The sequence below is a fragment of the Rhinichthys klamathensis genome, unplaced genomic scaffold (genome assembly GCF_029890125.1).
Source record: "Rhinichthys klamathensis goyatoka isolate OS25496 unplaced genomic scaffold, OSU_Roscu_1.1 h1tg000098l_1, whole genome shotgun sequence".
Taxonomy (NCBI): domain Eukaryota; kingdom Metazoa; phylum Chordata; class Actinopteri; order Cypriniformes; family Leuciscidae; genus Rhinichthys; species Rhinichthys klamathensis.
Window position 1 is genome coordinate 2,966,459 of NW_026606637.1, and position 12,668 is coordinate 2,979,126.

A 12,668-nucleotide genomic window follows, 5' to 3' on the forward strand; every position below is an offset into this window, starting at 1 on the left:
TCCAATCAACTAAAGAAGTTACAAATCTGCCTGGAAGAGGACATGTGTCTATATTGTCTATTGTCTATACACCTACTGCCACCAGATGACTTTGGTGCAAACAGGGATAAAAGTACCCCATGCCCACGGTAAAAAATATACTGCTGGATCTTTAATGTTGTGTGCCTATTTTTTTGCAGGAGGTCCTGGACATCTTGTTCAGATACATGGTATCATGGATTCTAGCAAATTACCAACAGATAAAAAATCAAAACCTGACAGCCTCTGCTAGAAATCTTATAATGGGCAGTGTTTGGATCTTCCATCAGGACAACGATCCAAAACAAACATCAAAATCAACACAAAAATGTGTGTCAGAGCACAAAATGAAGCTTCTGCCATGACCATCCCAGTCCCTGACCTGAACCCTACAGAAAAAGAGTAGGGTGAACAGAAGAGAAGAAGCACCAGCATGGAGCTGGGAATCTGAAGGATCTGGAGAGATTCAGAGGAATGGTCTCTGATCTCGTCAGGCGTTCTCCAAACTCATCAGGCATTATAAGAGAAAACTCAGAGCTATCATCTTGGTAAAAGGAGGTTGCAAAAAGTATTTAATAAAAGGGTGCCAATAATTATGACCAATGTATTTTGGAGAAAAAATTGTATTTCATAATGTGATTTTAATAATGATTTTCCCCCCACTTTCAATTATTTTACTTCATTGAAAGGTTAGATTTTTGCTATTTTTTTCTAATGAAAGATCAAAAGGATAAACAATGCAGATTTATTTTTACAGCCATCTTTGATCATATTTACCAGGGGTGCCAATAATTCTGACCACAACTGTAACTACATCAGATTTGTAACAATGGTTGATCAGAAAACAAACCAAAAAAAAAAACTTATTTTTTTAATAATCAAAGAACCACTGTAATATTTATCCTATACTGGCTTGTGCAACATATTCCAAGAACGAATGTCATTTAAGACTTAAAATATGACAATACAATTATTTTCACAATAATTAATTTCCAACACTAATCTTTCTTTATCAGTAGATATGCAGTTTTTTTTTTCCCTCCCCCATGAGACGTGGCTGAGGAGCCGTGGAATTCTGAAGGAACCTCAAAGCCCTCTGGAGGAGTTTGGCTTTTCAAGACAAAATCCTTGGATTAAAAATACATCCTTCTTGGGGTTTTCTCTCTGTTTGGCCTTGAACAGACCAAAGTCCTGTGGGTTGTCATCAACCCTTGTCACACAGAACATGAAGCATGTGATAATCATAACCAGAACATTATGTGAACAGAGATCAGGGCTGAGAATCTGTCTCATTCGCTAAAATCAGTCCAAACACACTAGCGGTAAACAGTAATATCCAGTTAATTTAAAACTAATATAATGTTAATCAGGGTATGTTCAAGCTAAAGTATGACAGATTTGTGCAACTAGCCTCACCAATAGAAAATAACTACTTTTTTCAAACAAGTTACCCATGTCTCTCATTGGTCAAAACAACAGACAGCCTCACCCCCGAACTCACACCATTGGGTGAGCCAATGTTGCTATGTCAGGTTGGTCAGAGTTCGCAAACAGAATTTGTTTTGATAGCACCTCAGAGACAGTGTTTACACTTTCGACTTATTAATGTCTTACTTGTAGTTAGCATATTATACTAGAATGCTAAAAAGTATTTGATCATCAAAAAACAAACACTAAGCGTGTGGCCAAATGTTTGTCGACAACAATAATGTGTGGTCTGTCAAACATACCTTTGTTTTGGACTACAACTGAAAGCTGGGATGGTGCAGTGAAATGAGTCTATAATCCTGTTAGCGTAGCACCTGAGTTGAAATGGCTAATCCTGTTTAAACTCACAACACTGCCCAGGTAATCTTCCTGTGTCCTGATCAGCAGCTGGCTCGTTCACAGCGCAAAAGGTGAGACATCAATCCGTGATCACACCTGTGCCTGGATTAGCCATTTCATGGCAGAATAACGTACAGTATGCCGTGGAAATGTGCAAGGTAAGTACTTCTCTAGCTTCTGTCAATGGGTTTTTATGCAACGCTTCTTTTCAACGCAAATCTGGACTGAACACACTGACCTCCTGAAGCTGAATCAACCAATGCAATTTATTTCCAATGGTGTATAAAAAAATATATATAACTGAAATGCAATTGTCCCTTGCACTGCAGCCTTGGCCCCATGTTCCTGTATGCTTAAACCACAACGCACTTTAGAAATCTTAATATTTAGCAATATTATAACAATTTTCTTACCAAATTAATTCAAGAGTTACATTAAAACTCCAAGTATGTATTTCCAAGAGTTATATTATAACACATGGGCCAACGGTACCATAGCATCACTGCAGGCTTGTGAGAATTCAATTTCTTGCTTTGCCTGTCACAGAAACCTACATTTGGAGGCAGCCGAGGCATTTTTGAGGCCGTTTCGGGCATATGCAGTGCCGCCCGCACACAGCTCAATCATCCTACCCATCATGCACCATAAAAAGGCCGAACCGCATGCTCTCTCTCTCTCTCCGTTTATTATGCTGTCTCTTTGCCTTTCACAAAACAAGCAGAGAAAACTAACTGATCTTCACTGTAACAAACATACGGGTGTAACAAACATCAGGAAAGTTCTCTCTTTGGGAAGGAATGTGTATTTTTTTACAGTGTTTTACCCAGCATAATATACAGAGTCATGTATAGTATATGGCAGATGTCGAGTGGGTCATTTCCTAAATTTGGATCTGTAGACGTTTCAAGTCAAATATTATAATATTTTAAGCTGTGCATTGTGCAACTAAAACACAAATCACAATCATATTTTTACTACAACTTACTACAAGCACAGCAATAGTACACAAACCCGACAAGAATCTACTACTGAAAAAAGGTCAAGCCAATACTTTTTATCGTTTATGCCTGTATAGAAATGAACCTTTAAAAATAAGCCTACTCTGAATAAATATATTCACAGGAGTAAAAAGCTTGACAACTAGCCCCATTCTCCACAATAACGTAAAAATCTGGTTGGTAAATAAGCTCACACAGTTATGTTATAGTTTTGTCATTATGAATCGGTTCTTTCTGCAGATCTCAACCAGTCTCTCTCGCAGAACCCTGTCATCAGAAGACATCAAAAATCCCCCCCAATTTTTTGTTTCAGTCGGAGGCATGATTGTCTTTGTGCAGGGGGCGAAAAAAGGGTCACAGAAACCGACCTTGTTGTCCACGCCTGCACCTGTCTAAGACTATGAGAAAACAACAATTTGTCACTAAAAGACACTTCTGAAAATTATTCTGCTTCTTGAATAGCAAAAACTACCGAAAAGCACTACACAACATTTTGAAAGGTCTAATAATACTCAAATATGCCAAAAACAGTGTTATTTTTTGGGGCTGCATTTCTGTACTTAATGTAAAAAAAAAAAAAAAAAAAACATTAAGTAGGCCCTTTTGTGTGAAAGTGATACAGTATGTAGTTGTTTATTGTCCTGTGCTTATATTCCATTGTTTGTTTGGATGAAATTGTATGTAATGTTTTAAATTGTTTTATTCCACTGTTTGTGAAGCACCTTGGGCAACGTCCGTTGTATTACGTGTGCTATATAAATAAAAATAAAAAATAAATAAAAAATAACACTACACACATGCATTGCAAAAATACAGGTATTAATATAATTAATGTATGAATGTCTTCATTATTAATATAGTTACCCCAACAAAAGGATTAAACCTGAATTCAGCAACATCATAATATATATCTTCATAAATCTACAGTCAACAACGCATACAGTTATTGAGCATCATCAGTCTCCTACATTTGACATTAAACAATATGCCGTGTTACTCTCCGTCTAATAATATTATCAATGTTAATTTTATGAAATAAAAGATTCAGACCTACAGAAACTATTATGTACCATGTTTTAATAGTTGTTGTTTTTTTATTTTTTATATTCACAATTCTACCCCGAACTAATTTGTTTTAAAAACAAAACAAAAGGTTTATTTGCTGAATAAATATTGGATTTTAACTGTATGTAACGTATAAGTTGTTAATTTATAGCAAACATGTTATTGCTCAAATTAAAGTTATTTTTAGAATTACTGCTTAATTCATATTTTCTAAGTAAATGCTGAGCAGGATCTGTCAGTGGTAAGCATAGCTACAGTGCGTCTAACCGCATGGTTTGCAGTGCATGCATGAGGTGATACAGCTATGCATTTAAAAAAAACTGTCCCACTAACCCTGGCAGTGGGCGTCCAGCAGATATTTAGGGTAAGGGTCGGCCATTTTCCCTCATGGATTGGTCCCAAACCCAAATCCCTGCTCTGCCAACACATTCCCTGCATAAGAGGGCTTTTCTCTGGTTCTGCAAGAATGACAGGTTTGACGTATCTGCAGTTCAAGAGAGAAAACTCCCAGATGACTAAGGAGGCAATGTTCCACTTCTCACATGCTTTCCTATTCTTTTCCTTTAGAAATGTCGAGTTATTTGAAGGTCAAGGCCTACTGAGATGTGTGGGCAGCTCCTCCCTCTCACTTGAAGACAGAACCATGTGTTCAGTGGCTTTTCACCCCATTGGTGAAAAGAAGACATTTTGCAAAGTGAAAACAGGTGAATCAACTAAACACATCAGCACTAATTCGGCTTTAGAGAGATGGAGTCACATGCAAAACAGACAAAATAAAAAAAAATTTTAGATCACATAAAAGTCACCTGGTGGCTCCAGCATCAGGAATCATATTCTCCTAAACTTAATTTAATTACTCAAATTTTACACAGCTGAGACATGTGTATTATCCAGGTGGTATTATATTTGTATTTAATGATATGTATCATTTAGTAAAATATTCAAGTATTTTTTTTCCAACTGAGAAATATATTTGTGAGCCACTTTTTAAGTGGGCACTTTCATGTCAAATTATCTTGTTTGTGATTTTAATTTACATAAAATATTACAGAAAATATAAACAGGTACAGAATAGTACAGAAGACGGCACTGCTCGATTCAGACTGAATACGTCCGACACCTTATAAACTAATGAAGCAAAACCCATGTAACAATGTTTTTGAGGATCGTTTGACAAATGATTGTATCTTTATTTTTCTCAGGAAGTGCACTGTACTTTGACCATGTTAATACTGAATAAACATGTCAAAATAAAAATAATTCGGCACTGGCCTTTTTTTTTTTTTTTTTTTTTTCAGAGAATATATTTTCCCATAATTATCTTTCTGCTACCATATAATGCGTATAGTGCATGTCTTTAATTTTAAGTTATAGCACCGATGAATAACGTCAGGTATTTTATGTATTATAACATATAAGACTCCCGTAAAAAATAAAAATAAAACTGGCTATGTACAAGCAATTTCACAAATTAGGTTTGAGACATAAAATCACCCTCCTTTTCTTAGCAGAGAGCGGAGTGTATTTCCAAATAAAACTCACTCGAGGAGAGAATGAGGAGTTTGTGGATGGACATAATGAGCCGACTGTATGTGGGTCAACAGAACTAAACTACAGTTCCAGCCGAATTAAGACAGTGAATAAATTAAACATCGTGATGCCTGGTGCCTTAAATTAGTTTTTCAAGAAATGTGATTATATAATAATATATATATATATATATATATATATATATATATAAAACATGAATTAATTTCTCAAAATTAAGAAAACAAATAATTTGTTTAAAAAATAAATTAAATTAAAAGCTCATTCGGTCCACAATACAAGAAAGAGAAAGTGGTTTTGGTGATCTCACTTCGGTTAAAAACAATCCCATCTGAGGGAGGGCTTTCTGGCACTCTGCGTCTCATAAATACTGTACACTAAATGAGAAAGGCCTTGGTCCTCAGAGAGAGGAGCGTCCCGAGCTAACTTGACTGAGAACCCAATAGCACCTGGATAAAAGCACGACAAGAAGATATTTAAACAAACACCTAGTCCTCAGATTTGCTATTTAAACCAAAGCCAGCATGCAGTGCTGCTTTGAAATCTTCCGTTTTCTCTTCCGTTGAGGAAAAGATCCACCCATGAAAGAGCACCTATATACCTCAAACCAAGTTTGAGTTCCCTGGATGCACGTGACTGCCAATGTGCTACGTGAATGTGGGTCAGGCATTAAAATTCATGAGTAATACAGAAGGCAGGGTGACGCTGTGATTGGGGCTGTTGCTGGGTATAAAAACAGACAAAAATAAACTGCCACACAAAGAGGTGAGGACGCAGGGGTGATAAGGTGCCCTGTAAGGTCCTGAGAATGAATTCTGGTTTGTGTCCACCGCAGAGAACAAGCGTGGAAATTGACTGTCATAGCGTCTGCACAGAAAGCATTTTGGCTGCTGCTTTCTAAAAAAGAGTTGACGTTCGAAACAGAGTGATTTCAAACTTTTTGAAAGCAGACAAAGAAAAATGAATATACCTTACAACAAAACAATTAAAGATAGATAAATCACTGTTTAAAAAAAAGAAAAAGAAAAGCGCGATGTTTAACCTATACAACTTATACGCTATACAACAATAACACTACCTGGTATTTTTTTAACAAAACATATCTGGCGTAAACATAAACTAGCTTAAAATATTCCGCTTTAAAATACAAACAAACATGCGTTTATAAACACCAACCTTGAATTTTGTCTATATTATCTGTTTGTGTTTTGAGTTGTTTGCAAAGAATGTCACATCTGTGCAAATGTTCAGGTATGAGCAGTCATCTTGTCGCAGGGTGGGGGGCAGGACAGTGCAGATAATGGCGGAGAGGGTTATGTTACTCCTGCAATACAAATTTAGAGAAGCACAACCGTTTCCACCATTCAGTGACTGGCACAGCGGGATGTTTTATTCCAACCTGAGGTAATGTAACTTTGATTAATGCTGAAAATGAAATACGCCGATGAGTAGTCTTTTTATTCAACGAAACTTTGAACCAAGATTACTGATTACAAAATTTCTATTTCATACAGTCGTTTTATGTAGAAACCATGCGGCAACTTTAATCTTTAATTACATGTTGGAGCCTTTTGATACAATATGGCGTTAGACCATTTGCATCATTCACTGCCGACAAGGGCTCAATTCCCTTTTTGGTTCATGTATTTTGAGAACAAAGGTCTCATGAAACATTCTGTCATTGATAATCATTAGCAGATGAATCTGAAGTCCAGCGGTAAACATCAATAACAGAATGGAAGCATTATAGCTATAATAACCACTGACCTACAGACCCCAGTAACTGAATTTCTTCCTACAGTTCTCCAACAGAAGTATCCCGTAATCTCATAGAAACAAAGCACCAGTGAGGCTGCGTGACTCCATGCACCCATCTTAAAAGATGCACTGTTGTTTTAGCAAGTGGACACAGCTGACTGCCATTCCCACTGTAATCTGATTTCCAAACTAACGAATTCACTGTGCCCAGAGCGCTGTCAGTTTAAGTGCTTTCCCTCACTGTAGTAACTGCGTATTAATGGACGAGGGTCGTTGGGAAAAAAACAATGATTATATTTATACACTTTAATGGATGAGTTAATTTGATTAAACCACAGAACAAAACGGCGATCTCATGCTAAAGTTGCAATAAGTCACGGGATGGACGGCAATTTGGTGGTTGGAATGGGTTTTCTCTCAAAGTGTTTTCCTACAAAGAGGCTAAATTGTTCCCCCAACCCTCGGGACGGCAGGTCACAGTCTTAGCAGAAGAAACACTCGGTCATGCATTGTGAAATTTGAGGTATTTCTGTCTAGATGAAAGCAGACTGTAAATTGCCAACCTCCAGCTGCCCAGAAATGAATTATAAACACATACGGAAAGAATGCACAAACAAAGAAGTGGAAGCTGACTGAACTCTAAGTGCTGCTTAAAACAGAAAAATCAATTAATGTCAGGCACAGTAAACTGGGCACTGGGTACGTATATGACTTGCCATAGAGAGATAAATTAGATTTTAAAAAAAAAAAAATCAGCACACTTGTTTGCTACATAACTGTGTTATGAACTGTGTTGTTTAAGTGAACAACACAAAGACTTGAACAAATTCAAGAACGCATGTCTGAAAAACAGATGCTTTACCATAATGATAATTTGTCACTACAATAAATGCAAAGTACATTTAGCACATTAATTTTTTCAACACTCTATGCTAGATAAATAGTTTCAAAATGCTGCCAGGGGATAAACCTCAAAATGTAATTCTTAGTAATAAAATGAAAAAAAAAAGATATATCTGGTTAGTTCTCATAGTATGACTGAATTAACCCCATACTCCATTTTTTGTCTTCGTCTTGCACCATAATCCAGAGGCAAGTGTGAGGGTTCACAAAATGGCGGACAAATCCGTAAACTGGGGCAGAATGTGGTGCAATGCCACCTACAGGAGCTGAAGTTTGACACGAGCATCCAAGGTCAAGCTTGAAGTCATTAATTTCAAGCATACCAATCACAATAGAGGTTAATGACCCTAAGAGAATAAAATCCATGTGGATTCAGACAGTCATATCCGTGTCTTGCCCTCATACAGAAGTCCTCTGACACTAGGCATCCCTCATAACCTTGAGGAACCAATTACACTATGCCAAAGAGTGAGAAAGTCAAATAAAACCATACAAAGAAATGCTTCCCTACCAGAACCATGGGTTCTTATTATAGTGAATTGATATTTAATAGTGAATATTATAGTGAAAAAAATTCGGATTTCATAACAGGTCGCTTAAATTCAGAAAAATCTTTATTCGTTATGAAGAAACAATTCATTGCATATTTTACTTGCACGGGGAAAAATAAAAATATTTCCTTTCATTAATTAAATTAAATAATATTAAATATTTAATAATAATAATGATAGCAATAAAATAATAACTAAAAGTGCCAAACTACAAAAATAAAACATATTTAGCGCCTGCTAAATAGCTTAAAAACTAAACTTTATACACACAAGCATTCACTGCAACTATTTAGCTGCTCCACTCAAATGTAATCACAAAGATTACCCTTCGGACCTGAACAGCTCCATTCTGAAACGGTCCCAAAGTGCTGCATGATGGGGTACCTATGTGAAAACTCACATTTCACCCTAAATGCTCTTTATAAGTCACCAGTCTCCTCGTGGACCTTACCGTAAAGCCACAAGGGTTAAATCGACACCTTGGGGCTGAACTCATAGAGAGCAGAAATGTATTTCAGTGTATTTATTTATGCTCTGATTGGGGTCATTTAGCACAAGTCATTTCAGTCTCACACTTCTAATTGAGCCACACAACAGACTCAAACAGTCGAGACCTGACTCAAACCACACCAGACGGCACAGCTCGCTTTTATGGTGGCGTGCTAGAAAACCACAGCTCAGAATGAGCCCGCAAACTCGAATTTCAGTTTTCCAGGTTTGCAAACAACCAAGGCAAATCATTGGAGCAACAATGCATATCTGCTCTGCGTTTCTGACCGTCCAAACCTGGAAGAACTGATACATCTCATAGATTTACTGGCTGACCAGTAAAAATCAATAGTACGAGTTAAAAACTCTGCAGCCTAATAATAGAGATGCCTTTTCCCTGAGCTCTCTCTCTCTCTCACACACACACACACAGAGGGAAGACCCATCTCAGTTTAGCTGAACAAACATTTCACTGCTCTGACATAGCACAGCAGACACAAACACGCACAAACTTACAGGTGGGAAAATAGAGAACAAAATTATCCAGATCTGCTGTAATCAGAGATTTAATTATTTGAATATGAATATGGGACAGAAAACTTAAAAAAAAAAAAAACTTTTTCCTATAATGGGGGGGGGGGGGGTCTAATATATAAATAATAATAATAATTTACTATTGTAACTTATTCTATATAACATAACCATTTACTTGTAATGCAAAAATCAAGCCCATTAACTTTTTAAAGGCTTAAACTATGTGCAGTCTCTTTCTTAAAAAATAAATAAATACATTATACACTCTACTCTGCATTCTTTCCTTTAAGATGAACTGGAAAAGAAATAAGATACGCAAATAAAATTATCTTCTCTTTTTCCTTGTTAACTTCCTTCCATGCTATTGTTTTTCATAAAAAGAAAACAGTTCAATACAAACGTACTTACAAAAGACAAAAAGCAACAATCCCCAGCAAAAACTACAAACCTAGAACTCAAAAAAGAACTTTAGAAATTCTTCACAGAACTAATGAGAGCAAACATCTGTGGACTTTTCAGTAATGACTTATAATTGGTTAAAACTGTGGCATGTAATGTATAAGTTTGACTGTGTGGTTACACAAAGCCCTGTCCTCTGCCAGAAACAGCCCTTGAGAGCGGTCTGATGAGGGGTGCTGGGGTATTCCGAGAGGGGGGCTTCGTCTTAGACTATTTAAACCATATGGTGATATGAAATGAACAGTACTGATCCCGCCTCAGAAACATCCATGAAGAAAGAATAGTAAACAAAATAACAGTCTCTTCAAAGGCTGACAGGATATCAGACTATGCATTTATTAACATATTTTGGGTGATTATCAACCCCGCACCCCAACGGCACACAATGTAACTGTGCACAGCCCTCAGTAACTCATAACAGACACCAAGTGTCAAACAGTAAGCGTGCAATAAATGAGGCCATAAAGTTACAATATGCTCATAGAGAGGCTGATTTTGTGAAAAGCCCTATAAGTACTTTTAAATGGAACACACAAGTTGTTAAAACAGTGCCCAAGTGAGGCCTTTTTGTGTGCGCGTTTTAAAATCTTGGTGGTTTTATGAGTGAAATCGCACGTGAATAACTGTGTCCCTCGATGTTTAGGACTGATTTAAATGACTTCACGTAACTTGTATCAGAACTGATCAAAGAAAAACATATTAAAAAAAATAATAATATATGGTGATTCTTCAATTGGAGGCTTTTTCGACAACTTCCAAATTGTTTAATCGATATTAAAATATACATCACAAATCCTACAATAAAGATCGGAGTATATGGCCTGAGCAACCTTCGAGTGGATTTCAGGATAGTAAAATAATCTGTGACAGTAATGATTTTTTTTTTTAGGTTTTGGAGAAAAGTTGAAAAGCACAAATTAATTTATAAAAATATACCGCCTTTATATTTACATGATAACCAATTAGAAACTTTTTTTTAGGAAAAAAAATGTTTTTCCTAAATGTTAAACATGATGGTAATGACAGCAGTACTGTGGCACTGAATCTTTGACATGTAAAATACAATTATAAATTGAAATGATAATAAAAAAAAATGCTTTAAGTGCAAGTAAAAAAAAGTTTTTTTTATATAGATAGAAGATGAGCCCAACATAGTGTTCAAATGTTTTAAATATTGCATTGGCAACTATTTCTATATTTCAAATTAGGGAAAAGTCATTATACAGACAAAATAAAAAGTTGGACACTAGAACACTGGAATAAGGGTTGTTTATATAAAGCCTTTTTTCTAGAGGGTCAGAAAAGTTTCCCTAATTGAAGAGTCACCCATATGTTTCCCATATAGACACACACATATACATACACATACATATACATACATGTGTGTGTGTGTGTGTGTGTGTGTGTGTGTGTGTATAAAAGGTCAAAATAAAATAAAAATAACACAAAAGGGAAAAGTTCCAAACAAACTCTGGCCTGATTGTAGTAGTTTTGCAGAACTCGCGTAAAACCTGCTAGTCATGTTGAAACTTGACTCACACTCCTTTCAGTAGTGATGCAATGAGGTGTTTCTTACCTGGGATTCGTGCTGTTCCAGTACACAGCATACCGGTCTGAAATGATCTTACTGTCATCCGCACACACGGTGACCCAAAACAGGAAGACGACCATGAAAAGTGTCAACTCCATCTGATATGCAATAGAGTTCTTGTCCATAATGTCAATTAACAGGGAGAAAATACAAGCTCAGTTAATAATAGATGCGTTTAAAGGGAACGATCATGTGTGTGAGAGTCTTATTCAAAAGCATCACATTCTTCTGTGAAGGAATAAAAGTAAAGTCAAAGCTCAGTGAAAGAACTTATCACGGAGGATCCATCCAGCATCTCGACCTCCATAGCTTGAGATGTTTCCATCTCAGAAGCACTGCTTGTCAAACTACAATACCGCTTGCTTTTCACATCCATTCTTCCTTCCAGTGGCTTTAAAAAAACTTTTTTCAGACTCGTAAAAAGTGGCCAGATAGTTACCATCCATTCAGGCGAACGTGCGCGCTCTAAAATCCTACTGATACTCCACACATGCGCGTGGTCCGTGAGTCTCCTCTCTTAAGACACCTGACCGAGTCGGTCTTCTTTGTCACCAGTCAATGAGAGTAAAAAGTAGCCAACACTTCAGTTATCTCGGTTACGGGCTCGTGGCGCGCTCACAAACGCGATGCTGAACCCACACGCGCCGCATCACGCGCAAAGTTAACGATGTGGCGCTTTAAATGTCGCTTCTGCGCGCGAACAACTTGCTGCTCCTTACAGACAGTCGCTCTCACGAGTGTGAAATGACATTTTATCTGTTTCCTACCTACAGAAGATCGGTCCTGCCTCCACAGCGCGCTGTCTCTCTCAGCACATGTCTCAGTCTCTTCGCTGTCTCCTCGACTGCGGGGCGGAGCTGCTTGAAGAGGGACCGCCTGGACCTACACACTGAAACTTTGGAGATATTGCCGGTTAAGAAGGCCATT

At 37.1% G+C, this 12,668-nt stretch overlaps 1 protein-coding gene across 1 annotated transcript in view; it reads right to left on the reverse strand.

The window, feature by feature from the left end:
- The window catches only part of LOC130086598 (ephrin-A2-like), a 151,847-nt gene extending 139,524 nt beyond the window's left edge, over positions 1-12,323 (reverse strand). Inside the window, exon 1 of the mRNA XM_056252661.1 lies at positions 11,727-12,323. Coding sequence (XP_056108636.1) covers positions 11,727-11,866 — 140 coding nt within the window. The 5' untranslated portion in view covers positions 11,867-12,323. The remainder of the gene's footprint in view (positions 1-11,726) is intronic.
- Positions 12,324-12,668: the final 345 nt, after the last annotated feature.